General features: G+C 46.9%; 1 protein-coding gene across 3 annotated transcripts in view; it reads left to right on the top strand.

Moving 5' to 3' along the window:
• The window catches only part of Ranbp10 (RAN binding protein 10), a 66417-nt gene that overhangs the window by 28839 nt on the left and 10668 nt on the right, over positions 1–26910 (top strand). For 2 of the 3 annotated variants that reach the window (XM_021169300.2, XM_021169302.2), the window contains 3 exons: positions 18246–18413; positions 23283–23305; positions 25606–25790. In XM_021169300.2, the coding sequence (XP_021024959.1) occupies positions 18246–18413; positions 23283–23305; positions 25606–25790 (376 nt within the window). Of the gene's footprint in view, positions 1–13577; positions 14070–18245; positions 18414–23282; positions 23306–25605; positions 25791–26910 lie in introns of those variants that run through there. The other variant, XM_021169303.2, reaches the window with a different exon arrangement.

Raw genomic sequence — 26910 nt, 5'->3', positions numbered from 1 at the left:
TGTGTGTGTGTGTGTGTGTGTCTTGAACTAAGTGTTCTAAAACTGAAAGCATCATCACTTTTAAACAGTTAGACCTGAAACTCCTTGCAGGTACTTGCAGGGAGGCAAGATGAAGTATGATAGCAGCTTGAGCCTTCTTGGTTTCCAAGAGGCCCTTGAAGACTAATTGGGTTGTTTGAGAGAATAGTGTGTCTTCAAGCCTGCTGGCCACTTGTTGGGGCTTCTGTTGTTTGTAGGCCAGTGTTCTGTCCACATAGGCTCTGAGGGGGTTCTTTTCCTTTCCTTTCCTTTCCTTTCCTTTCCTTTCCTTTCCTTTCCTTTCCTTTCCTTTCTTTTCTTTGAGACAGGGTCTTTCTGTTATGCTTTTCTGGCTGTCTTGGAACTTGCAATATAGACCATGTTGGCCTCAAACACACAGAGTTCTACAAAGCTCTGTCTCCTAAGTGCTGGGATTCAAGGCAACTGTACCGCAGTCAGATGCCCCTTTTGAGATGAGTGTGTGCATATGTCTCAGGGGACAGATTAATTGCTTTCTGTGTTTGTTCACCATCAATGGACCCAGCCAAGCCATTTTGTTTGGATGCACCATACATATAAACTTTTCTTTTTTTATTGGATATTTGTATTTATGTGAAGGAGTTTGTTTTGAGATGTGGTTTTTCTACGTAGCTCAGGCTGTCCTTGAACTCATAGTTTCCCTGACTTCCTTTCTCAGTGCTGTGATTATAGGCTTGCCACGCAATGCCTGACTGTTTTTCTTTAAATTAAAATTAAACTATTTATTCTGCTGGGTATTAAACCTAGGACTTTGATGTACCAGGCAAACGCTCTCTCCTGAGCTGCCTACCCAGCAGGGTTTGCTATTTTGACCAACCTTAGAAACATCTTCATGCACACTGCTCTTTTTCCCTTCTAGTGTTATTTAGGGAGGAGTGTTAATGTTTTAATATAGTGAAGATGTCAGGGTGTTTATAATTGGCTGTAAGACCTTTTCAGGAGGTGTTGGTGACAGGAAAGCAGGATCTCATGTATACCAAGAAGGGTCCTCAAACTCTGTTTATAGTGAAGAGTGACTTTGAACTCTGATCTTCCAGTTCCTCTGAGACCTGGGATTACAGGCCTATGCCATTGTAAACCTGCACCACCACCACATGTAGGCCGGTTTGAACATTACCAGCAAGCCTTACTAACAAGATGCTGTACTGACATTTTACATTCATAAGGTATGCAGAAAAATCCATGTGTTGGCATAGGAAACATTAACATCACTGAAAATTAAGTCTTCCAAACCAGAAATGTCATTCACCTCTGTTTTTTCTCGTTTCATTTATTATAATTGTTGTTACTGCTGTTTTTTGTTTTGTTTTGAAGTAGGATCTTACAGTGTATGTCAAACTAGACATCTGCCTACCTTAGTCTATTGAGTTTGCTGAGTGCTGGGATTGTAAGTGTGTTTCTATGCCCAGCAGAACTAGTGGTGTCTTAGCCAGGGTATTCATGTCTGCCTAGTGGGTGCTTATATTTTGTCTCATTCATTACTGGAGTTTAAAACCTATTATTGCTCTAGATTATTTTATTTTTATATATGTTTGGTTTTTTTTTTTTTTTTTTTTTTTTTTTTTTTTTTTTTTTTTGAGAGTGTTTCATGTAGCTCAAGCTGACCTCAAAATAGCTCTGTGGCTGAGCCTGACTTTGAATTCCTGGTCCTCCTGCCTCTGTTTTCTAATTGCTGGATTACAGACACAGCCACTACCTCCAGCCTCTTTTGTTGTTGTTGTTGTTTTTCGTGTTTTTTTGAGACAGGGTCTCACTATGTTTCCTTGGCTGTCCTAGAATTTGTTCTGTAGACCAGGCAGGCCTCGAACTCCTAGAGATCTACCTGCCTCTGTGTTCCAAGTACTGGTACTAAAGGCACGGACCACCACTGCCTAGCTTGTTTGTTTTGTTTTTTGTTTTGTTTTGTTAAAATTTACTTTGTATACATGAATATGCTTGTGGGTATACTCATGTCGGCTTACATAGGAGACAGGGCAGAACTTTCAGGAAGCAGTTCTCTCCTTCCATGTTTGTTCCTGGAATCGGACTTAGGTTTGTGTGCTTGGAGACATGCCCGTACGTTCTGAGCCATCTTTCTGGCCCTTTATTATTATTTTATTTTATTTTATTTTATTTATTTATTTATTTATTTATTTATTGGGTTTTTCGAGACAGGGTTTCTCTGTGTAGCCCTGGCTGTCCTGGAACTCACTCTGTAGACCAGACTGTCCACGAACTTAAGAGATCCACCTGCCTCTGCCTCCCGAGTGCTGGGATTAAAGGCGTGTGCCACCACTTCCCAGCCCTTTATATTAATCTTAAGGATTATGTTATCTCATATTTAGCCCGGAGAGGGACATTTGTTTTGAGAAGTACTTTTTTTAAAAAAAAATTTATTTATTTTATGTATATCATTACACTGTAGCTGTACATATGGTTGTGAGCCTTAATGTGGTTGGTGGGAATTGAATTTAGGACCTCTGCTCTCTCCAGTCAATCCCGCTCACTCAGTCCCTGCTTGCTGTGGCCCAAAGAATTATTTATTATTATAAATAAGTACACTGTAGCTGTCTTCAGATGCACCAGAAGAGGATGCCAGATCTCATTATGGGTGGTTGTGAGCCACCATGTTGTGCTGGGAATTGAACTCAGGACCTCTGGAAGAGCAGTCAGTGCTCTTACCCTCTGAGCCATCTCGCCAGCCCAAGTACTATTTTATGTCTCCACTGTGGATAGTATTAGTGTTTGGTATAATACAGGTGTTTGAATTATCCATTCTACGAACATTGTATGCTAGGTGTGTAACACCCATGTTAGACACAGGCATGTTTGATGGAGGGAAGAGAGAGTGGTAGAGGTAGTGAATTCTGCTTCTCAGTTGTATTTGGCCTGATATTGATGACTCTACCAGGTGGATCTATAGTAAGGCCTATGCCTGTGAGTACATATATAAGTTTTCTGGTAGGGTGTCTGGCTCCCTAGAGGACAGTCAGAATTAGTCAGTTGGAAGAAGGGTTTGCATTTCTGCAGCTGGGAGCTACAGGATTGCTTTGTATAGGCAAGATGTCAAATCAATTCCCTCCAACTCCGTGTAGAGGGAGGTCCTACCAGAGGAATAGAAGCTGGGACTCCTGGACAGTAAGAACTTTCTATTCTCAGCTTGTGGAACTGTAGGCAGTGGTAGCCTGTGGTTTACAGAAAGACTCTTCTCTCACACTAAGACACTAAATGGAAGCATTTAGTCATAAGAGAATAGGGCCTGAGGGTGTAGCTCAGTAATGAGGTTGTGGGTTTGGTCCCCAGCACACTGCCCGTCCGTCCCTTAAAGTAGACAGGTTGTAGATGTGTGTATATTGAGATAACTCAGTATATCTGGTTTGGTTGAGAAGACTCCTGCTGTGTCATTGGGAGAGGTCCTTTATTTCAGTGCTGTGTATGCAGATTATATTTTCTTTCTGAGGGTGGTGATGGGAATTAAACCCAGGGTCTTAAACTTGCAAACTCTCTACTACTGACCTATTTCACACAGCCTATATAGACTACTTTATATTTGCTAGTTTAGAAAAACTTAGATGGGCAAGGGAGATGGCTCGATTTGTAAAGTGCCTGCTGCAGCAAGCCTGAGAACTAAGTTTAGATCTTCAGAACCCATGTAAAAGCTGGGTGTGGTAGCACACGCATGTAACCCCAGTGCTGGGCTGTGTGTGTGTGTAAACAGGCAGATCCCTGAAGTTCACAGACCAGAGACTATGTTTCAAAATGTAAAAGATGGAGTGACTGTGGAGTGACACCCAGTGCTAACCCTGCACACTGCATGCAGGTGTACACCCACACAAGCACATACTGGAGTGACAATTTTGGAATTTGGTTTCTTTAAAAAAAAAAACACAGAAATATTATATGAATGTTTTTGTTTTAATCCAAGCTCTGGGATATGGACTGCTTCAGACTGTCCACAGCAGGTGAGTGTGATTTGCCTAGTGATTGTGCCAGCTGGAGATAGTACTGTGACTGTGACATTTGGAATTCTGGGGACTTTTCAGAGGGTATATAAGTGCGAGAGCCTTGAGAAGCAGAGTCAGTTGGTGGTTGGTGGTTGCTGTCTGTTGTGGTTTAAGTAGTGGTGCAAAAAGAAGAAACAAGAAGAAGAAATTAGATATCCTGACTGCAAAGATCAAACTTGCCCCAAGGAACTCAACCCCCTAATCAGCAGGAAGTAGTCTAACAATAACTTCGCTCCCCTTCCTGACCCCCGACTTTATTCAGAGATCTCTTTCTTTTCTCCATATCCTTTTTTTTCTCTTATCTAGGTTTAAGGGGTTGAAAAGTGGGAGAAAAAGGGTGGAGGGAAGAAGAACCCACAGGTAGGGAAATCTAGCTACAACACACATCCCTTCTTCCAATCCACCGCACACATGGAAACAAGACAATGTGAAGCAACAAAGCAACGCAAACCACCCGAGCCAGTACATTTTATAGAAAGTTGTTTTTGTTTTGTTTTGAGGGTTGTTTGGGTGAGAAATCAAAGCTTGTTGGGTTTGTGAGTGTAGGGTTTGCCCCTAACATGTGGTAAGGGCCTTTTGTGCTTTTGTTTGCAGGTCACCTGGAGATGGGTGTATGGATTATGCTCAATACGGAGGGAGGACTAGAAAGTGGGGCTTAGTCACTTCTTTCTGGGGAGCCATGGATATCCAGGTACCAGTGGGGAGTCGCAGGAAAGTACAAGAACCTCACCAGGGCTGGATGTGCTGGCACACATCTGTCAGGAACCAGAGGCTGGAAGCTTGTGAGTTTTCAGCCAGCTTAGGCCCTTTAGTAAAATGCTCTTTGCCGGGCAGTGGTGGCACACGCCTTTAATCCCAGCACTTATGAGGTAGAGGCAGGTGGATTTCTGAGTTCGAGGCCAACCTGGTCTACAGAGTGAGTTCCAGGACAGCCAGGACTACACAGAGAAACCCTGTCTTGAAACAAAACAAAACAAAAAAACAAACAAAAAATTTTGCTCTTCAAGTTAAAAACAGTCAGGTGTGATGGCGCTTGCGTTCGTCTCAGGAGAGAAAGATAGATATCTCGAAGCCAGCCTGGTCTATAGCAGCTTGGGCTATGTAAGTGAAACTCTGTTTTAGACAAACAGAAATACCTTCAGCATTGTGATCTGAGGGGTGCACTGAGCGCTCTGGCTGGTTGGAGGAGTTAGGTGCCCTCCCTCTTCATGTCCTGGCAGCTCGCCTGGAATTGCTGGGTGGGGTCAGTGTCAAGCTGCCGCTTCAGCATTTATAAGTGGTAGCAGCAATATTCTTTCATCCTGAAAGAGGCCACTAGAATGAAAAGGATCACCCTTGATCCTGGGCCAAGGAGGCCCTAGAGGTTGGACCCTGTGGGCTAGCTTTTCCAGTGTTGCAGGGAAACTTGTCAGGGCTCGTTCCCTCATCTTCTTGGAGGTCTGTCTTCTCTAGACAGGCTGTGGGTGTGAAGTTGCCTTGGCTCCTTGTGCTGTGGAGCTTCTGGGGAAGTAGGCCCAGTTCTGTTTCCATGGAAAGCTTGGGAAGGTTTCTTTGTTTCCATTATAGCACTGAGTGAACTGAATTTTCCTTGACCCCCCCCCAGGCCCTTTGCTCTTGGCTGTAGATAACCAAGTGGCCTCGTGTTCTAGGCTGTCTGTTCTGGGTGCTTTATGGGGGGTGTCTCATTCATCGTAACCCAATAATGTATTGTGCACATACTCTGTGATAGGCACTGAGTGTAGCCCTGAGGTAACTAGTCTCCCCTTCTGTGAAACTTGCCCAGTAGGGGAGAAACATGTAGTTGAGAACCCTAGATTGGGCATCCGTGCTTTGAAGGGACTGATCAGGGTGGGATGAGTCAGGCCTTCGTGAAGCAGGGGCATTCAGGCTGGAAGTTAGGGGATGAGGAGGAGTCAGGCCAGGGTTGTGATATGACACATGGTAAGGGGAGGTCAGATGGGGAAGAAAGCTGTAGGTAGAATAAAGATCCTGATGGAAGCCGGGCGTGGTGGCGCACGCCTTTAATCCCAGCACTCGGGAGGCAGAGGCAGGCGGATTTCTGAGTTCGAGGCCAGCCTGGTCTACAAAGTGAGTGCCAGGACAGCCAGGGCTATACAGAGAAACCCTGTCTCGAAAAACCAAAAAAAAAAAAAAAAAGATCCTGATGGAAGAGGTGCAGAAGAGCTGAGGTGTAAGGGGATGACTGCAGGCCAGTGGGACTGGGTTGTATGGTTGGCAGGGTCCAGTCCAGTAGGGCATGTGGATTGTCTTGGGTGTCTTGAGGAAGCCACAGTACAGGTTGGAAGGACAGCAACAGGTACAAGGGTACCAGTTAGAACCCATCTCTTCCATCTCAGTGGCCCGGAACTTCTGGAAGTGACTTGGACAGGATTCCTGGGGGAGAGATGGAAGTGGCTAGTTCTTTGGGAGGTGACTGAGCAAGCCCTAGTGTTTAGAGCAGTGGACAGTTGGACTGTAAGCTGTTTGTTCATCTCCAGAGAGTTGCTGACCATTGCTTGTAAAAATCCTCCATTAAGTTTGGGGCTGCAACTTACTTGGCAGAGTGTTTACCTGGCATGTAAAAGTTCGATGCCTGGCACTGCAGAAGCCCACGCGTGGAGGATAGCTATGCAGCCTCTAATCCCTGCTCTCTGGGAGGGAGCAGATCAGTCAGAAAGTTCCGGGTTTCTTGGCTCTTTGGTGAGTTTTGAGGCAGCCTGAGCTATATGAGGAGCTATGTGAGACACTGTCTCAAATTTTTATTTTAACTTTTTTTTGTTTTGTTTTGTTTTTGAGACGGTTTCTCTGTATAGCTCTGCCTGTCCTGGAACTCACTCTGTATACCAGGCTGGCCTCAAACTCAGAAATCCGCCTGTCTCTGCCTCCTGAGTGCTGGGATTAAAGGTGTGCACCACCACTGCCCGGCTGTTTTGTTGTTGTTGTTGTTTTGGTTTTTCATTAACTTTTTTATTTGTGTTTGAAGTCAGGGTTTCTCAGTATAGTTCTGGTTGTCCTGGAACTCAAGTTATAGAGCAGGCTGGCCTTGAACTTGTAAATCCGGCTGGCCTTGAACTCAGATCTGCCTGCCTCTTTCCCCTGAGTGCTGTCTTGCAAATTATTATTATTTTATTATTAATAAAACTAAATCATTGGAGCCTGTATCAAACAGCTCTTGTGAAAACCAGATGTTAACTTTGGAAGCCCAAGTTAGATCTGTCTTGCTGCTTGCTGTTGAGAATTAGTTGGAGCTTGGCTCCTAATACTGCCTCTTCTGAACCTTGAAGGAGTGTTGCAGGCATGGACAGACACATTTTTTTATGGCCCTGATCCACTTAAATGTTGGAAACCAGACAGAACTGGTATGAGACTGACAGATCTTTCTCCTCTTTCCTTTTCTTCCCTGGACTCCTCAGGTCTCTAAGTTCCTGTGGATCTCCTGTCTTATTCTAATGTGCAGTAGCTGAGTGAAGGACCTGCAGGAGTGGTGGCACACATTGGTCTTCTTTAAGAGGGCCTCATGGCTTGTGAGGGGTCAATTGGGCTTGGCCAGGCTCTGAGGGCACTGAGAGGACAGCCCGGGGACCAGCCAGCCAGGAGAGCCCTGCTCACCGCCCTGACTGCACTCAGCTCTTAAGCAAGTCATCCCCTGAGAATCCTTGGTTCTTAAGGCTGGCAGACAGTGAACCGCTTGCTCTAAATGGAAGTTTTCTTGCAAAGACCAGGTGTCCTCTGCTAATAGCCAGACTCCTAGCCCTCCAGTGTGCTCCTAGAGTAACCTGCAGGCTCTCTGCTCATCTTGTCCCATGCTTCTGCTGTTGTCTGTCCTTTCAGCATCCATGGCTTCCTTACTGGGTTCTTCACCTCAGCGCTCTCTCTCTTTCTTTCTTTCTTTCTTTCTTTCTTTCTTTCTTTCTCTCTCTCTCTCTCTCTCTTTCTTTCTTTTAAAGATTTATTTATTATTATTATATCTAAGTACACTGTAGCTGTCTTCAGACACACCAGAAGAGGGCGTCAGATCTCATTACAGATGGTTGTGAGCCACCATGTGGTTGCTAGGATTTGAACTCAGGACCTTCGGAAGAGCAGTCGGTACTCTTAACCACTGAGCCATCTCACCAGCCCCAGCCCTCTGCTTTCTACTGTGCACATTGTGCCCTGTCTGCTTTGGACCTCTGATTCCTCTGCTGAGAGAGAAGACAGTCTTTGCTCTGCCTCCTCCCCAAATACCTCCGTCCCCTGCTCATGCTGCACATTCCTGGCTGTGGGACACCTCCGACACGCTGCTGACGTCCCACACTGCTACCGGCAGGCATTGTTTGATTTTTGCCCTGAGATGTCCATCCTTCCTCCTGATCCCTAGTGTGATCCTGCTTGGTCCCTTTAGCTCTGACATTTGTAATCACTCCTTGTCTGACTCACATCTGTCATTCATGATTGAGTTGTGAGCTCCTTAGGATTTGGACTTCATTTTATTGACAGGGTCTCGCTGTGTAGCCCTGGCTGTGGTAGAACTCACTCTGTAGACCAGGCTGGCCTTGAGTTCACAGAGATCCACTTGTGTCTGCCACGCAGAGTACTGATTGAGATCAAAGGTGTGTGCTCCATACCTGGCTGTGGAGTACATCTTTTAATCATGACTCACCAAGAGTGTTTACAGGGCCTTGCATAATGGCTTTGGGTTGAAATTGTTCTTGTATTTTGCTCTCCTTTGCCTCAACATAATGAACTTCAGTAAGTCACCTGTCCTTTTGGATCCAGTTTTCATCAGATCCTCTTATCCTGTGCCCAGCCTTCAGGTTGGGTGAGCCTTGGTTTGGAACTCAGCCTACCCCAGTGCCCTAAGCTCTGTGACAACTCGCTGATGGTGGTGGGCTCTTCCACTCATACTTATGGGGTTCAGTGTCACTGAATCCAAAGCTGGCTCTCATTTGGTCTTGCAGAAGGCTGTTAACTGATTGTGTTTATGTATGTGTGTGGCTACCCACACATGTTTGTGTATGTGTGTGGAGGTCATCGGATAACTTGTAGTGCTCAGTTGTCTTCTGCCCTTGAGTCTGGGGATCCAACTCAAGACACTGTGTTTGGCAACAAGCACCCTTACCTGCTGAGACATCAAGATTCTCTTGCCAGCCTGGAAGATCTTGAGGGCTGTGTGGTTGACTTGTGAAACTGCCTGGTTCAGTGGCTAAGACCAGGGCTGGGGAGCCACATTGTCCGCTTTTGCACTCTTGCAGCTTTGTTACCTGCAACAGTTACTCTATTGCTTGGCTCTTTGGTTTCTTCAGCTGTAAAATGGAAGAAATATATTGGCACATGAAGTAAACATCTAAGGTGGTGGTTATGAGAACTAGAGATTCTTTTACAAGGAGGGTTTAAGCTAGGATCTCACAGTACACCCCCAGGTGTCCAGAGGCTCAGAATCTTCCTGCCTTAGTGTACTGGCTATTTTTGTGTCAACTTGACACAGCTGGAGTTATCACAGAGAAAGGAGCTTCAGTTGAGGAAATGCCTCCATGAGATCCAACTGTAAGGCATTTTCTCAATTAGTGATCAAGGGAGAAAGGCCTCTTGTGGGTGGGACCATCTCTGGGCTGGTAGTCTTGGTTCTATAAGAGAGCAGGCTGAGCAAGCCAGGGGAGGCAAGCCAGTAAAGAACATCCCTCCATGGCCTCTGTATCAGCTCCTGCTCCCTGACCTCTTGAGTTCCAGTCCTGACTTCCTTTGGTGATGAACAGCAGCATGGAAGTGTAAGCCAAATAAACCCTTTCCTCCCCAACTTGCTTCTTAGTCATGATGTTTGTGCAGGAATAGAAACCCTGACTAAGACACTTAGCATCCCAAATGCTGGGATTGCAGGTGTGTACTGCCACATCCTGATGAATGTTTATTTGTAGAAAATACTAAGAGTTCTACCTGACACACAGAAAGGGAGGGGTGCATAAGTATAGCTATTGTTGTTGGAAAAGGTAAATGTTTTTTTCTATCTGAAAAAGGGAGCACCTGTGCACTTACAGTTCTGTGAGTGTCTGCATATAGACTGGAGTTAGTTTTTATTGAAACTGCACTATTTGAAGCTGGGCATGATGGGGGACATGTTTAATCTCAGCGTTCAGGAGGCAGAGGCAGGTGGATCTCTGTGAGCCCAAGGCTACCCTGTTCTTCACAGTGAAGTCCAGGATAGCAGGAACTATATAATAAAGAGACCCTGTCTCAGAGAGAGAGAGAGAGAGAGAGAGAGAGAGAGAGAGAGAGAGACACAGAGAGAGAGAGAGAGAGACACAGAGAGAGACAGAGACAGAGAGAGATAGAGACACAGAGAGACAGAGACTGCCCTTTCCCCTCCAGTGCCTGTTTTCTGTATTTGAATGTAGGCTGTGCTAGCAGGAGTGGCATCGTTCTGGAAGGTGGCTGAGCACATGGTCAGAATGTTGATGCTTCTAATGTGTTCTTGTAGGTTATTGACTCAGTGGAGCACCTTTGCCTTCCAGGCTGTTGGGGCAGTGGGGTGGCACTGTGGGTACTTGGTGGTGCAGATGATGACAGGCACACCTCTCCCATGAGGCTGTGCCGCTCAGATTCTTGAGAGCATTTGGGAGTGTCCTAGTTTGCACTGTCAGAAGTTTCTGTTGAAAGATGTAGATAGAAGTTTTGTTTATCTTTTGTAAGGTGTTCTTTGGCCTCCTTAAGTGTGAAACCAAGTAGCAGGTGTGGCTCCAAAATAAGAATGTTGGAACCCTGGGCTAAATGACTCACAGGCAAGACTAGATGATCTACTGGTAGGTGAGTGTAGCTGCCTGCTGTCGCCACACCCATTGCCTTGGAGAAAGAACGGGGTCTGGGATTCCTTGATTGAGGAAGCTGGGTGAAGAAGGTAGGGCTGTGGATGGAGACCCGGGGTTTGGGCTTCTTCGGTGTTTGGATGCTTGGGTGCTTTGAGAGATTGGGAAGGGGATAGATTTTGTTTCTGTGCCCCAGGGAAACTCATGCTGTGTCTAAAGAAGGACCATCTGCAACAGAGCTAGGTTCTGGCATTGTCCCACTTGTCTTTTCTGTAGTAAGGAGGCTGTTCTCATGGTGTTTCATATATTACCTTGCTTGTTACAACCCTGCAGACCTATTTTCCTTAGTTGTTGGAAAGGCATATCTGGAAGGATCTAGTTAGGGTTGGCATTACAGCTCCTGGAGCAGCTATTGCCCAAGCCTGGGCTAGGGACTGAGATGGCAGAGGACACAGGGAGGAACAGTCTGCTTTGTGTCCACAGGATGTGGAAAGTAACTGTGCATCTTTCCTCCTGGAGTGCACCTTACCAAGCCTTCTAGCTTGGATAGCAACAGGATAGCCCCAGCAGGAAAGCTGCTTCTACCAGCTGGGCCACATTCTGCACATAGTTCACCTGTCACATCTGCACAGGCTTAGGAGAGGAACCACAGAGCAGAGAGTTCAGGGGTCGGTGCCAGGTTCATGTAAGAGGGTGAATAAGTAACAGGATGTTCAGTATCCTTCCTCTATCTTCCCAAGGGTGCATCTCAAGCACTGGAAAGGATCTGAGGTAAGTACAGTAGCAGGTGGTGATACACAGCCGACGTTTCAGATAATGCTGTTTTAGATACTGTTGGTAGGTTTTGATAGTCGGGAAATGATGCCTGTGTATAGCTGCGAAACAGGAATTATTCTTTCCTACTTTATGTAAGCTGGGACCCTTGTTGCCGGGTAAGCACCCACTCCAGGCTCTCTGCTCAGCCATCGTCTCTCAGGAGCTGGTGCTTCATGAGGGTGTGCCCTGTGGTGCTCAGGCCCACTGTGAGGGAAGTGGTACTTTTCTCCATCTGGGTGAGTTTAACATTAGGGCTGCACTAAGATATGGGGTGCCCTTCTTTCTCACTACAGCAGAATTCTTGGGCCTAAAACTGGGAGTCATACTTCCCGTTAGTATTCTAGTCCTGTACATAGCTCCTAAGCCAGTGCCTAGAGACTGGCCAGAGAGAAGAAGCTAATTGGTTGTTGCCCAGTAGTTCAGTCCTGTAGGGCATTCAGGTAAGCCCTGACTGTAAAGGAGATCAGTCAGGAAATTGTCTGAAGCAGCTGCCCAGGGCTAGGGCTATAAGAGAGGTTGGAGCTAAAGAGCCTCGTGCTGCCCAACCCTTGGAGCTCTGGCAGTAGTAGCAGTAGGTGCTACAGGGAAATTCAGAGTGCAGATGGCTTAGCAGCTGAAGAAGTAGTCAGAAATCCTGATGGCTCATGTGATGGTGCGATGGAAGGAGCTTGGATAGTGTGAGAGCCTTCATTTCTCATTTTCCTATGCGCTTCCCTCCCACGTGCTGGGATTAAGGGAGTTTACCACCACCATCTGGCTAGACCTGAACACTCTTATTACTTGACACTGGGGTTCATTGTTGGCAGTATTCTGAAATACCAGCTCTTGTTCTCTGTAAACATACTGGATTTTACCTGTTTTTCAGTGTGTTGTTTTATACCTATAATTCCATCACTTGGGAGACCAAAGCAAGAAGATTACTTTGAGTTCTCAACTTGTGCTACAGAGTGAGAAACTGTCTAAACAAGTGTATTTTTCAAGCTGATCAGTGCACACTTGTAGGTTCAGCTACTTAGGCCAAGGCAGAGGATCATTTGAGGCCAGGAGTTCAACACCAGGCTTGGTAACATAGCAAGACTCTATCTCCAAAACAAAATAACCCCAAACCTATGTTTTTTTCAGGGCAAGTTGAGTACTTTGTGGGAAACGGTCTTTTTGACAATAAAAAGGCCAGTCCTAAAACTTGCGTCTGTTAGCCCTGCTGAGGGATTCTCCAGTGTGTTCTGAGGAGACTGTGGTCACCTGAGCCTAGAACAGAGTGGGACCAGTTGCTGTTCTACCCCTCACGACCAGTGTCTGCGTAGAAGTCTGTGTCAGAAGACAGTGGGGGCTCAGCTGCACTGTATCTGGGCCACCTTTTGGGAAACATTTTTTTCATATTTACTTATAGCTTAGGATTCGGTGATGCATGCAAGGTCAAGCTTCTCTCTACTTCATCCACACATCACCAGTCCACTTAGTTTTTCCCAGAAATTTGAAAGGAGCCTTATGGGAAATGAGCAGAAGCAAGACTGTACCCCACAGAAACAGTCGTCCTGGGAGTGGAGGCTGCACACCCCCATTGTGTAGAACAGTGCTACCCCTTTCCTTAACATGGCTCAGTGTCTGACAAACCCAGATTTTCCTAGGGGATCTGGGATGTAGGAAAATAACTCGGCCAGATGATACAGATGCCATTTGAGCCTAGACCTAGCCAGACCCAGTTAGAGTCTCTTGGTCATTCCTAGGTCTCTCCTGGCCACCAGAGATGATGGCTCAAGATTGTTTATCCCCCTGTCTCTTTCTATTTGTCTTATATTTATTCATATGTGAATAGGGTTTTGCCTGCATGAATGTCTGTGCACCATGCACATGCAGTGTCTGTGGAGGCCAGAAGAATGTATCAGAACTGGAGTTAAAGCTGGTTGTGAGCCACCCTGTGGGCACTAGGAATTGAACTGGTCCTCTGTAAGAGCAGCCAGTCAGTCCTCTTAGCTGCTGAGCTATCTCTTCAGCCTTTACTATGCAGGTGGTAGCGATATCCTCCCTTGTCCTACTCATGGCTTCAAATTGACCCCTAAGTCCTGTATCAGTGGAAGATCCAGGAGCCCTTGGAAGACAATGTCATTAGCTACTTACAGAGTTGTTTGTTTGTTTGTTTGTTTTTTCCTTCTTTAACACGGCTTCCATACAAAGCTACCAGGAAGACTCTGCTCCTGGGTCACTGTTTCCTTTTCTGCCTGTAGCTGCCAGAGGTTTTAGGATTGCCATGGCCCAAGTTCCCACCCAAAACTCAGGTTAATGGCCATGGGGTGGTGTGGCTGCACGGGGCAGTGATGGGAGTGTGCTCTGTTACCTCATAGTAACTACTGAATGGGGACACCCAAACCATCTTCTGCTTCCCTCTTATCCGTTGCTGATCTGGTGCACACTGTGGTCCTGTCAGCCTTTAAAGGTAGTTGGGGTTAAAGGGGAAGCATGTTTGTCAGTTCTGAATGGAAGTCCTCCAACTGGCAACTACCCTTGTGGGCCAGCCCTACTATCGATGTCCCACACAGTGCTTGTTTCTCTTCACAGTAGCTCCAGGACCTCAGAGGCTTAGGAAACCCCCAGCCCAGCACGTTTCCTCTGCACACCAGGCCCTGAGCCTCTGCACATGGCTCTGCATGTGCTCTGAGTGCTGTCAACAGCTGAGAACAAAGTGGGCCTGGGCTTCTGCTGCTGGACCCTTCAGGCTGTTTGTTGGGAGAGATGGGCGGTAATCCTGCTTGCTACTGCAGGGCAAAAGGGGGCTACAGAGCACCCAAGTGTGATAATTAAGCTGGTGTCTAAGGCTGTGAGAGAAAAGAACCTTACTAGAAATACTTCCTTTGGCTTGTCATGCACAGTCTCACAGAATCATGCCGCCCGCCCCTGAAAGAAAGTCAGCTGAGAGAACTTAGGACCTGAGTGAAGAGGGGATTCAGACTCAAACACTGAGTCAGTAAGACCATTTGAACCTGTGAGTTTGAGATGAGCCAGTGCAATATAGTGACCCCTAAACTGAAATAAAACAAAATCAAGTCTGCTGACCCAAAGTCCACAGTTGAGTGGAATGTGGGAAAATATTGGTTTGAAGGCTCAGGGTCCGCCTAGCTTTGTGGGTGAGGCATGGGCTGGCCCCTTTGTATGGGCAACATTATGGCAGAACCTAGTGGGCAGCTACAGCCTCGGCCCCGTCCAGGGTTTTGACCTAGAGTACTGATGATGTGCTTTGGTGGCCTTCCTCCCCACTCCTTGTTACTTTGGGACTGAAGCCCCTGATGTGTCCTGGTGTATGGGAGTGCCATGTGTGGGTTCCCAGCACCATCATGCTGGAGTCCTGGCACTCCCCACAGAGTCTCTCACTCTGCATGGTATGTGGGGATGCCAAGACACTGAGGCATTTCCTTAGCCCAGCCTGTGCTTAGGTGTTGGGTCTTCCTATTTTGATGGTGAGTCAGGGGAAGTGGGTGGTACTGGGGTTCCTAAAATGGACACATAGAGCCTCCTGGGCTGAATGTAGCTTGCCTTGCCTTTGTGTTTGTGGCATCTGGTAGGTACTTGATTGTGGCAGGGCACCTTGCCATTTGGCTTTTTTGATAGGGTGCCAGTGTGATCAGTTCTCTTTGAGAGTAGCAATACCTGATTTCTTTGGAGAAGGAGGAATGGTGACAATATCCTGTAAGAGTGTTGTCCCCATTTATACAGCCCAGCCTTCTTTCTGAATCACAGCTACCTGAATGTGACTCCCCGTGGAGCCCGACCCAGACAATAGTGCCCACCTGTCCTCTCATGACCCCTATGTCCTGCTGTCCTTTGAAACATCTGGCTCTAGTCCTGGTTTTGTTTGGTTTGCAGGGCTGGGTATCAAACCCACAAGGGTTTCAAGTATGCGAGGCGAGCAGTCTGCCACCGACCTTCATTCATGTCTGTGGTCTTGCAGTGGGAATGGCAAATCTCATTAGCAGATACATAACAAACTTTATACCAGGCTCACCCAGAGAAAGAGGAGTGTGCATGCTGTTAGCATAAGGGCACAAGTGAGGAAGAGTGCACCCTTCTTAAGGAGAGGGTGCCGGGTAGGAGGGGCTTACTCAGGCATGGGGATTGGCCCTCTAAATAGGAAGAGGGAAGTCAGCACCATGGATGGCTCTCAAACTTCTGGGGATACCACATCCTCTGCCTTGTTTATTGGTGAGGAATAGAGAACCACAGGAGGGAAGCTGTTGTTAGAGCAGAGACATATCTACCACCTGGCTGTGGTCTCTTTTCAAAGTGAAAAGCAACTTCATTGTCATTCTCTGTATACTAGGCAGGCACTCTATCACCGAGCTGTCTTCCGTCCTAATATACGTTCCTTGTGTACCTGCATGAACCACATATTCAGTAGTATGGACAGAAGGATGCTTAAATATGGTTCCTTTAGTCAGAAAACTTTGATTGCATTAAGGAAGAGAACCTCTCTTTAACCAGCTTGATCTGCTCATCTCTGGAAAGGCAAACAGGTTCCAGGTCTCAAGTACCTATATTTTCCTCAGGACTCTATCTCTTGCCTCTGTTCTCTGTTTATTAGCTTTAGGCTCCTAAACTGACTTTCTCTAAGAGGTTAGAACAGTGGCTGAAAGGAACTTTGAGAGCTGCTATTCTTATAGTTACCTGTGGAAAGTTGTTTCTCAGGTGGGCTGATTGTATTCCCTTCACCCAAATGTCTGTCCCCCTGGTCCTCTTGGCAAGTAGAACTCTGCTCAAAAGTGTATTAGTGTTTGCCTGGATATATGGTGCCTATGCACCACATGCATGCAGTACCCATGGAGCCCAGAAGAGGGCGTTGAATCTCCTGGAACTGGAGTTACACAGATGGTTGTGAGCCGCCATGTGGGTGCTTGGAATTGAACCCAGGCTCTGGAAGAGCAGCCAGTGCTCTTAACCACTGAGCTATGTCTCTGATCTTCCAGGTATATCTTGCTTACTTGTTTACTTACATGTTATGTCTTCTCTATTCCATTCCCCCTTTGCAAGCTCCTCGGAGTAGCTTTATTAGTTATGCAGTGGCCAAGGGGGCAGCACCTTGTCCTTTCCAGAAAGGAAGGTCTCATGCTAGCTATGAACCGTCCTGTTGTTACAGCTGCTATTCCTAAGGAAAAACACATTCTGGGTTTTTAAAATATTTTATTTATTTGTATTTTATGTATATGAATGTTTGCCTACATGTTCATGTGTGTCATATGTGTGCAGCCCAGATAGGCCAGAAGAGGAAATCAGTGTGCTGGAATTGAGTTACGGCAATTGTGAGCTGCTTGGTGGGTGCTGGGAACCAAACTTAGATCCTCTGCAAAGAGCACTAAGTGCTCTCAACCACGAAGTCATCTCTTCAGTGTCCTGATTTTGTTGTTGTTGTTGTTGTTTGAGACAGTGTTTCACTGTGTAGCCTGACCCCACTTACCTGTCTGCTGGTATTAAAGGCATGGACACTTGGCAACATTTTGTTGTCTTGGTGGTAGGTAACACAATCCTCTGTGTGTGTGTGTGTACACATTTGTTAAAGTTATTTTTAATTGTACTGCTAAAATGGATAAGGAGCTGGGAATATAGTCAGTAGTATAATATGCTTAGTACAACTGATACTACATTGACTCTCCATCACACAAAAAGAAAAAAAGTACAGCCGGGCGTGGTGGCACACGCCTTTAATCCCAGCATTCAGGAGGCAGAGGCAGGCGGATTTCTGAGTTCGAGGCCAGCCTGGTCTACAAAGTAAGTTCCAGGACAGCCAGAGCTATACAGAGAAACCCTGTCTCGAAAAACCAAAAAAATAAAAAATAAAAAATAAAAAAAAAAGTACAAAGGATGCCAGGCAGTGGTGGCGCACGCCTTTAATCCCCCAGCACTGGGGAGGCAGAGGCAGGTGGGTTTCTGAGTTCGAGGCCATCCTGGTCTACGGAGTGAGTTCCAGGACAGCCAGGGCTACACAGAGAAACCCTGTCTCGAAAAACTAAAACCAAATCAAAACAAAACAAAACAAAAAAAACCCAAACAAAGAGGTTGAAGCCAGCCTAGGCAGTTTAGACTTTTATCTTAAAATAAAATGTAACAAGAATTAATACAGCTGAGTGGTGGAGTGCCTGCCTAGCATTCCCAAGAGCCTTGGTTTGATCTCTAGTACCATCAAAAAGAAAACAATACAGTATTCCCCAGTTAAAACACATACACATGTCACTGGTGAAGCTAGAATCCTGTCACTTGGGAGATGCAGGAGGATCAGAAGTTCGTGACCAGCCTCAGTACCATACTGAGTTTGAGGCTGTTGTGGCCTTCTCGAGATCCTGTCTGAAAAGCAAAAACTTTGTAACAGCTCATCGGTATAGATCTCCTCACTTCTAGCCTACTTCTTCCAGTGAGTCCCATCCAGCCCCACCTCAGCTCCTCAGAGGTGATGATTTGGTGTGCTCACTATCAAAATATGTGTGTAACTCAGCGAGATAGGCAGCTGAGTGGGAAGACCACACTCTGAGTGCTGGCTAAGGGGGCGAGAGTCTGGGAAGTATAACTGAGACTTCAGAGCCTTCTATCAAGTTCTTATTTTCAGCTATTGCTGTTCTCTCCCCCACAGGTTGGGACAAGCATTCCTATGGTTACCATGGTGATGATGGGCATTCCTTCTGCTCCTCTGGGACAGGCCAGCCTTATGGTCCCACATTCACCACAGGGGATGTGATCGGCTGTTGTGTCAACCTCATCAATGGCACCTGCTTCTACACCAAGAATGGCCACAGCCTTGGTAGGTGCATAAAAGACCTTGAGAGGGCAGGCAGGCAGGCCTTCGGGAAGTCAAAGTCGTATCATAGAGTCTCTACACAGCTCTCTCTGTGCATTTCTAGCCATTCAGACCCTTGCAGGTGAATGGAAGGCACAGGGAATGCCTGTTATTAACCTGTCCCTTCAGTAGCATTTGTTGTATAAGCCTAGGGTGGTTACTAAGGGTGCAGGAATATTCTGGTCATGATCTTGTCTGTTGTACTTGATGGAGAAGTTTGGGGGCTCTGGCTGTAGTAATCAGTGATTAGGGTTTGAACGCCTATAACCTGGCCCAGACTATGGCCAGTTCTTCTGAGAGGTGGGATACTGAAGGTAACAGGGAGGGCTGTCAGACAGAAAGTAAACAGGAAGGAGTCAGATAGGGACAGATCTCTGGCCTGTTCATGGTTAACATGCAGCAATGTTGACAGAGTTACAAATAAAACTTCAGAGAGAAATGGAAGGATGCAGTGGAGAAAGGCGGTACCCTGAGGGTAACCCTGAAGTGATGGGCATGAGGGATGGGAACAGAGGTCCAGCAGGGTAGAGAGATGGGCACACGAGTGAGAAGAGAAGCTGGGCTGGTGCAGGTCAGACAGTGCAGGAGGACAGCCGGGAGGGCTGGGGGTATAGTGGGCTCCTTGAGTGGAGCTGTTCTCTGCAGAAATAGAAACTTGGCATTAGAACCTGAGCCGGGTGTGGTGCTGAGTGCCTGGAACCCCAGCACGACAGAGGTGGGGCAGACAGAGCTGGAAGTGAAGGCCACCCTTAGCTATGAGTTTGAGCCCAGTCTAGACTATCAGAACACTATAAAAACAAAACAGGGATTAGGGGGAGAGAGAGAGAGAGAGAAAATATGCCAGATTTGGCATATGCCTGACATCCCATCATTCCAGAGCTGAGGCGAGATAATTTGTATGAGGTGAAGGCTAGCAACTGGCCTGTACAACTATCCCAGCATTGTCTTGTGACTCCCACACATGTGTGTCCCTATTCACATAAGTACATAGTATACAAGATAAAATCAATTAACTAAAATTTAAAACATATGATAAACTTCAGAGAAAGGGTATATGCTCAAACTGTCCCAATTTAGTGCCTAGCTGCTGGGCTTGACTGCCTTGCAAGGGTCTCTGCTCTAGCCATAGCCCGTTTCTTTCAAGGAGCAGTGTCTTAAGGAGAGGGCCAACGGTGTCTTACTAATCAAGCCACCAAGCTTTGCAGGAATGGAAACCGGGTACCCTGCTTCTAGCTGGCTTTGTGGGCAGTAAATATCTGGCTATTGTTCCCACAACTTGTGTGGCTTTTCTAGGAGGTGAGCCAGCACAGAAGTGAGTTCGAAGGGAATTAGGTTTGCTGTTGACTGGGGATGACCAACTAAGAGCCAGTGTATCAGTAGGGCAGTTCGTACACTGCAGCCCAGCACAAGCAGGGAAGGACAGCAAAATGGGTGCTTAAGATCATGTCACAGGTCGAATTCCCCCCGGTGCACATCTAGAGAAACTCCTGAGACTGACCTTCGCTAGTTGCAGTTTCTGCAGTTTCTAGCGAGATCTCAAGAAGGTTCTTCTCTCCTGACTCTGGCTGTTGCTTCACTTTGGGTATCCCAGCTGCCAGGAGCCCAAGGCTATTGTGTTCTCTCAGTGTGTATCCTTTTACTGCCCATCTGCAGCCAGGTCGCATCTGCAGTCAGGCTCCCATCTGCAGCCAGGTCCCATCTGCAGTCAGGCTCCCATCTGCAGCCAGGTCGCATCTGCAGTCAGGCTCCCATCTGCAGCCAGGTCCCATCTGCAGTCAGGCTTGTCCACATGGTGCTTGCAGCACCATGTCTGGTACGGAATAGAAGCTCTGGAAAATAATAACGGTGCTGTACCTATAGTAGCTGTATATTTAATGTTTCCTTTGGGCCCTATAGATGTGTGCTAGGACCACCAAAGGGTCACAAACTTTGCTAGCTGGATCCCTCAGGCATTTTTTTATTCATTTGCCCAGTGAATGCTTTCTATGGACCCTGTACAAAGACCTACACATGTTTAAACTTAATGTAGTAGTACACTGCCTAATTTTTTTCTAATCTTTAAAATAAAATTCTATAGTCTTGTTTATTTCTTGATATTTGATGTTTATTTCTAACTTTGGTTAACTCAGAGTATGAGAAATAAGTTGATTAATAAAGACACTCAACATCCTAGAAGAGGAAAAGGTCAGGATCTGAGCCCTCTGCGCTGTTGCGCTTGCTCAGCTGGACCCCGACTAGTAAGAACCTGTGTGTGAGTTTGGAGATGGAATCCACTGTTAGAGTGCTTGCCCAACTTCTTCAGGGTCCTAAGTTCAGTCTTTAGTATCATAAAACAAGGCAAAATAAACACACACAAAAAGCCAAAGAATCGGGTTACCCTGTATCACCCTCACCCCCAAGCTCCATCTGGTAGCACAGACCATAATCCTAATTTCTTGAGGCAGGGGCTTTAAAAAACGCTCAGGGCCAGCTAGGGCATCTTGAGAAAAATGAATAATAATAAGAAATGAAAAGAAATAATAAGAAGAAATGAAAAGAGGGCCGGAGATAGGGGCCATTCATTGGTAGCGCACTGCTTGCATCCCTAATACTGGATGGAGGTGGGGAGGTGGACGGGAGTGGGCAAATGAAATATATTAGCTTGAGGCCCATGTTTTCTATCTGGTTCATAAATGTATTGTTGAGACCTTACTGAAATAAAGATCAATAGGTCCTGCTATTTGTGTGTTCTAGATCATGAAATTTCATGACGTTAGATTGATAGATGCTAGGTGAGTTTTCCCATGTCATGTGCCAACTTATCATTACTAATATGCTTCAGATTCTAGTCCTGTCCACTTTAGGGAAGTAGAATGACATTTCCTGTCTCTGGCTACCCTGGTGGTCCTTTTCTTTATCAGCACTTGAGCCTTATGTTCATCGTTCAGTATTTCCAGTTATTCATCATATACCATCTCTCTTGGTGAATTCAGGGGCACTTTGAGGATCAGCTGGCTTTCAGCTGTTTGCCCAGACCTCTTACCTGACCCAGCTCCTGCAAGACCTCAGCAGATACTTGGTGAATAATTGAGTGAATGGAGATTGAGGGCTGCTATCTGGTCCCTGAGTGGTTTGTGTGCTTGTAGAGTCTTTCTTCTTCATGTGGTTCTGTATTGTCTCCCATGGTCTTCTGTTCTCAGCTTTCAGGGCCCCAGACCCTGTTTGGTCCAGAATTCTTCTCATCAGCAAGCCTGGCTATCTTGTTTGCCTGGCCTTTCATCCTGTGTGTCTACCCAAACCTTATTATCACAGTAGCCTTGTGGAGGCTCACAGAGCCTCCTCGTGGAGCAGTGTTGCCTTCTACAGTGCAGTATAGACGAGAGTGGTTTCTTTCTTCATTGTCCTGGAAGCCCTTTAAGGACTTGTCGTTTTTGGTGCCATTGTGAGGCAGAGTTAGGCAGGTCTGAGTGGGTCAACCTCTCCCAGAGTGTGGCAGCTTTCATAGCCTCTCTTATTTTCCTTCCTTCTTTCCTCTTCCCAGCCCCCCTTATGAGGTAAAGGGTTCTTTAGGTGGACCAGACCACTTTGGATAACTTGCTAAAGGTCACATGGCAGTAATTGATGAAGCTAGAGTCCCTTTCTTTTAAGGTCCTGTGAGCGTCTCCTTAAGCCTGGGAGAGAGTAGCTCCTTGGATCCTCCGAGGTCTACAGGGGTAGTTCTCCAGCAGACTGCTCTGTAATGAGGAGCTTCTGATGCTGGGACTCTGACCCGATTTGGGAGGCTCACAAGCATCCTCAGGCTATTGGAGCATAAGGTTTTTGACTTTCACTCCTTGAAGAGTAAAGTAGCCAAATTGTACATAGACCTAGCAAAGAATGTGTCATCTGTCTTCACCTTGGGTTTTAGTCTGTGAACCAGCGTGAGGAATAGCGTACACTTTGTAAGGCTGTTCTCAGACTTCATCTGTGCTGCATTGCTAAGTTCTGTTTCCTTCCAGATGAGGGTTCAGGAAGTCCTTTGGGAGCTTCAGGGAGTCAGTACTTTGTATACGCCTAATGCAGAAGCTGAGACGTTCCCACATGAGAAAAGACTATCTATGAGGCCCCCTTGGTTCCTCACATTCTGATGCCCCCCACCCCTGTGGATATTACTCAGGTCCACTTGTATGTTTGGTGTTGCACGACCTCCACCCTTACTGCAGCTCAAATCTGAAGTCTAGAGATGCATTCTGCCCTCCTAACAGGAGGGTTTGGGGGATGCACAGGCCATTGTCAGCCAGATCTTGGATAATAAGGAACTTCTGAGAACTTGGAACTTTTGGGGTCTGGAGATGGGAAGCTTTAATCTGTCAGCGTGGAGTGCTGGACTAGGCCTGTGCAGAACTACCACTGCCAGTGTCTCAGTGACCAAAGGCAGCCCCTTTAGCCTCTGTGGGTCTTGTCTTTGTCTGTAACTGGGAGAATGAGCACAGTGCCTGCTCTAAGGAAGTGACCTGAAGAGTGCATCAGGTAATAGATGATAGGGTGAGAGCTCATAGTAGGTGTCTGTGCGGGCATGTTAGATATCAAGAGGCTTGAATTTGCCAGCCTAGGAGAAAAGTCACTTGGTTTAGTTCTTTTTAGCAGATATTCTTTGAAAAGGTAGAAAAACTGTAGCCAATTAATTGATTACCTAAGGTCCTGGTTTTCCTTCTGATTAGATTGTCCAACAAGATGAAGGCCCAGGCCTAAAACTACCAGTCCCTAGTACCCTTGTCCATGCTTGACCACCATCTGCACCTTGAGTTCACAGACCACTGGAGGCCAAGGGGCCATCCCTGTCTTATGGCTGATGACTGTCCTTTCCTCCCACAGGTATCGCCTTCACAGATCTCCCGGTGAGTACTACAGTAATGGGTCCTCCTCCTCCTGGGCTGTTGAGGGCTGCCGGGGAGGGTGATGGTACCTGCAAGTGCAGGGTGTGGAGTCTGGCCCTTTCCCCAAGCAGGGATGTGTGATGTGCTACCAGCTTGAGGGTGTCAGTAAGGGTTACCTGCTGGCCGTCCTCTCTTCAGCAGCAAGGCCTGGTCCTCCTCCACGTCTCTTAGCAGGTGACAGAAATTTGTGGCATTTTCTAAGGCAGTTGTGGGTGGGGGTAAGGGGGTTGTGGTGGAAGAGGGTAACTCCATGGGATAGGCTGATCTGAATGAGATGTCTGTAAATCCAGCCAGTAGACTGGGTGCGACATATAGGGATTGCTCCTGAACTCGTAGAAATCTGGTCCTTATATATGCCCATCAGATAGATCTCTGCGGAAAGTCATCACCTCTGGAAACCTAGAATGCTACTATTCAGGCTTTCCTGACACTGGGATATGAGTTTTGTAGGCTTTTCTTAGAAAAGGATGGAGTTCTTTGTCAGCTTAGTCTGGGATTCATCCCATCTTCTCTATCCCATTACTTTACTGAGTGGTACAGGCATTGTCACACACAGAGCCTTCACCCAAAATGCTGGGAGCCTGGCATGGGTCTATTTGCCCTGGTTCTAAAAAGGAGAAGTTTGCTGACTTTGGTGGCTGTTTTAGGATCCTGGGTATCCGACCATGCCCCAGGAAGTGTATTTGTGATTTGAGGGGCCTCGGAACCTTTTTTGTTGTTGGTTTTTTTTTTTTTCAAGACAGGGTTTCTCTGTGTAGCCTTGGCGGTCCTGGAAGTCACTCTGTAGACCAGGCTGGCCTCGATCCGCCTGCCTCTGCCTCCCAAGTCCTGGGATTAAAGGCGTGCACCTCCACGCCTAGCGGGGGCCTCTGAATCTTAACTGTAGTTCCCACAGTCATGTTTGAACTTCCTGTCTACGTATCAGAATCCTTCCTTCATACCTGGAACCCCCAGAAAGGGGCTGTTGTCCTAGGCAAAGGGAGTAGGCTCAGAAGAATGCTGACTCTGGCTGGGGAAGCATCTAGGTATGGAGACATGACGTGAAATGAACTGACGTGAGTGTGGGCAGCGTGCTGTCACGTGCTGGAAAGATCGGGAAATGTCCCTGGGCTTTTGGGTATGGAAGATGGGAGAAAAAGAAAGGAAGCAGAGTGTGTGGGTTTTGTCCTAGTGGTGGGCTGAAACCCATGTGCTCAAAACCATGTGTGGTACTTACGAATGACCCACACATGTGAGTGTGAGACGTGTGAAGAGGGTGCCAGTTAGCCAAGGGTGGTAGTGCACACCTGTAATCCTAGCTCTTGGGAGGTGGAAGCAGCAAGGTCAGTTCAAGATGACCTTCAACTACACACACACAAAGGCTACATGAGACCTTTTTTTTTTTCCTTTTTAAAAAAAAGAATGGAAGCCGGGCGTAGTGGCGCACGCCTTTGATCTCAGCACTCGGGAGGCAGAGGCAGGTGGATTTCTGAGTTCGAGGCCAGCCTGGTCTACAATGTTAGTTCCAGGACAGTCAGAGCTATACAGAGAAACTCTGTCTCAAAACAAAACAAAAAAACAAACACAAAAACAAAAGAATGAATTGGGGTTCCTGGAAAAAAATGGTGTTTAGTGGCATGTGGAGGAGGTAGGTGAAGATTTGGGTCGTGGCATGGGAGCTACTGAATGAGGGGTGGCCTCACTAAAGTTGGTCATGGGAAATGGACATGACCATTGCATAAATCACTGCTGAGTAAACCTCTCACAGGAAGAGGCAGCCTCTCCATTACCAGCTCCAGGAGCAACTCACCAAATCTTTGCCTGCTCTCTGCAGTGTTCCTCCTCCCATGTGCCACCCCATTTCCTCATGTACCTCTTGGTAGCCGAGGGATCCTTGGCCCTGCATCTCTTCCCAGAAGTAGTAAATGACCACATAGCATATTTTTATTAGTACATATGTAAGGGCATACAGCCCTGTCTGCTACTATGTACCTTGGCTGAGTTCTATACGGGGTTCCCAGGCCTTGGGGACATAGTGGCCTTTGATGCAGAACAAAGGAGGCTTTCCATGTGGGGCCTTACTTGCTTTTCTTTTTGTTCTCCCCCAGGCTTTTGGGTATAATATTCTGCTAGTGAGGTAGACTAAATGATTGGTCCCTACTGCTCCTGCCATGCAAGTCTCTTCCAGTCCTAGTGTTGGCTGGCAAGAGCCATGGAAGTGAAGAGAAGCCCGGCAGCCTGCTGCCCGCAGGGGCCTGACTGATATTCATTCTTCTCCTCAGGCCAACCTCTACCCCACTGTAGGCCTGCAGACACCTGGGGAGATTGTGGATGCCAACTTTGGGCAGCAGCCCTTCCTGTTCGACATTGAGGACTATATGCGGGAGTGGCGTGCCAAGGTCCAGGGCACTGTGCACGGCTTCCCCATCAGTGCCCGGCTTGGCGAGTGGCAGGCGGTGCTGCAGAAGTGAGTGTTCTCCCCCGTCCCCCAGGCCCCATGGTACTGTAGACCTGCTCAGTACTGTGACCCTGCTGACGGTTGCAGTGGTGGGCATGCCCCTGGGGCACTGGAGAGGACTCAGCTGCTGATGCTCCCTCTCATCAGTGCACACCGTCAGTGCACATCACTCTTTGTGCTTTGGAGCTGCTCCTGGCTAAACCTTGCCTGCCGCTGGAGAAATGGCTCAGCAGTTAAAAATACATAGTGCTCTTGCCGAAGATCTGCGTTCAGTTCCCAGCACCCATGTCAGGTGGCTCACAACCACTTGTAACTCCAGCTCCAGAGGCTCTGACATTGCTGGCCTCTCGCGGCACATGCTCTCACATGTGCCAACCCACATAGGGGACTGCATACATACATATAACTCAAAATAATAACAATTAAAAGAAAAACTTCCCCTCAGCCAGCTCACAAGACTTCTGTTTGTAAGATCGCCAGCACAGGCTAGGCCTGATGGTGCACACCTTTAATCTCAGCACTTGGGAAGCAGAGACAAGCAGATATCTGTGAGATTAAAGCCAGCCTCATCTACAGTAGTAAGTTCCAGAACAGTCAGGGCCTTGTCTTTACAAATACCACCACCACCAACAGAAGGAAATAACTCGTTTTAAAAAATCACCAGCAAAGCTGTGTTCCTTCGCAGGGTTGTTCTGTAGAAGTTCTAGAACTACTATGTTTTATTCTTCTGTGGACACTTTTTTCTGCTAGAAAAATCCATATTGCTGCCAAATGTGATGGCACAGGCCTTTATTCCCAGCAGTCAGGAGCAGTGGCAGGTGTTCTCTGAGTTTGACATTAGCCTGGTCTTCAGAGAAAGTACTAGGATAGCCAGGATTATTATATAGAAAAACCCTGTCTCAAAAAGCCATTAATAAAAATAATAATTATAATAATTCACATCGCAAGGCTTTGGCTTGAGGTCACTTTATAGAGTCAGTATCCAGCTAGCGTGCTCCTTGGTTAGTTAATCTCTAAATTGTCTTGGAAGCCAGTGTTGCTGAGACTCCCAACAGGAGGGCAAGTTTGGGTCTTTATTTCACTAGCCAACCTCATACCTGGCTGAAGCAGTGACTCTTACTCACCCACC

This window comes from Mus caroli, chromosome 8 (genome assembly GCF_900094665.2).
Source record: "Mus caroli chromosome 8, CAROLI_EIJ_v1.1, whole genome shotgun sequence".
In the NCBI taxonomy this organism is placed as follows: Eukaryota; Metazoa; Chordata; class Mammalia; order Rodentia; family Muridae; genus Mus; species Mus caroli.
This window is presented reverse-complemented; position numbering and strand designations above follow the sequence as displayed.